Raw genomic sequence first — 560 nt, forward strand, 5'->3', positions numbered from 1 at the left:
CCATGCCCTGGGCGTTCTGCCTTTTGGAGTAATTGCCATTAATATCCTCCCGCCAGAGCAGGGCAGCCCCAGATCTCCCCACCAGCAGCCCCATGGCTCTGCCTTGCCCCTCACCTGTGCGGCCATGTCCAGCAGTTTGTTGATGCCGAGCTTGATTCCTTCCGAGGTCTTGAGGAAATCCACGAGGCTGCCTGTAACCAAGGCAGCAGGTCTTGGCCACAGGCAAGCTCGCTGCCTCCTGCCCCGCCATCTGTTAGTGGGCTTTGTCCCCAACTGCAGCAGAGGAGGTGGGGCTGGGCAGCTCGGCAGGCAGGAGTGGATGGGCAGGAGACCCCCCTGCCTGCCCCATCCTTTTCACCCTGCCAGGGCTGACCCCCGAGCTCCCAGCTGGTGGGACAGCCGTGACACAAAGGCAGAGGTGAAGAATGGCAGCTCGATAAAAAAAAGCCAGCACCCGGGTGCCCTCACCTTTCTCCATGTACTCTGTGATGATGTAGATGGGCTCCTTTGTCACCACGGCGTAGAGCCGCACCAGCCGCGGGGGGTGCAGGGTCCTCCTG

The 560-nt window shown here is 61.6% G+C and overlaps 1 protein-coding gene across 1 annotated transcript in view; it reads right to left on the reverse strand.

Annotated features, from left to right (window-relative positions):
* The window catches only part of LOC104271650 (proto-oncogene tyrosine-protein kinase LCK-like), a gene marked incomplete at its 5' end in the record, with an annotated part of 3617 nt that overhangs the window by 1233 nt on the left and 1824 nt on the right, over positions 1–560 (reverse strand). The window contains 2 exons of the mRNA XM_009866379.1: positions 108–191; positions 469–557. Of these exons, the coding sequence (XP_009864681.1) occupies positions 108–191; positions 469–557 (173 nt within the window). The remainder of the gene's footprint in view (positions 1–107; positions 192–468; positions 558–560) is intronic.

Source organism: Apaloderma vittatum, unplaced genomic scaffold (assembly GCF_000703405.1).
Source record: "Apaloderma vittatum isolate BGI_N311 unplaced genomic scaffold, ASM70340v1 scaffold30073, whole genome shotgun sequence".
NCBI classification, from domain to species: Eukaryota; Metazoa; Chordata; class Aves; order Trogoniformes; family Trogonidae; genus Apaloderma; species Apaloderma vittatum.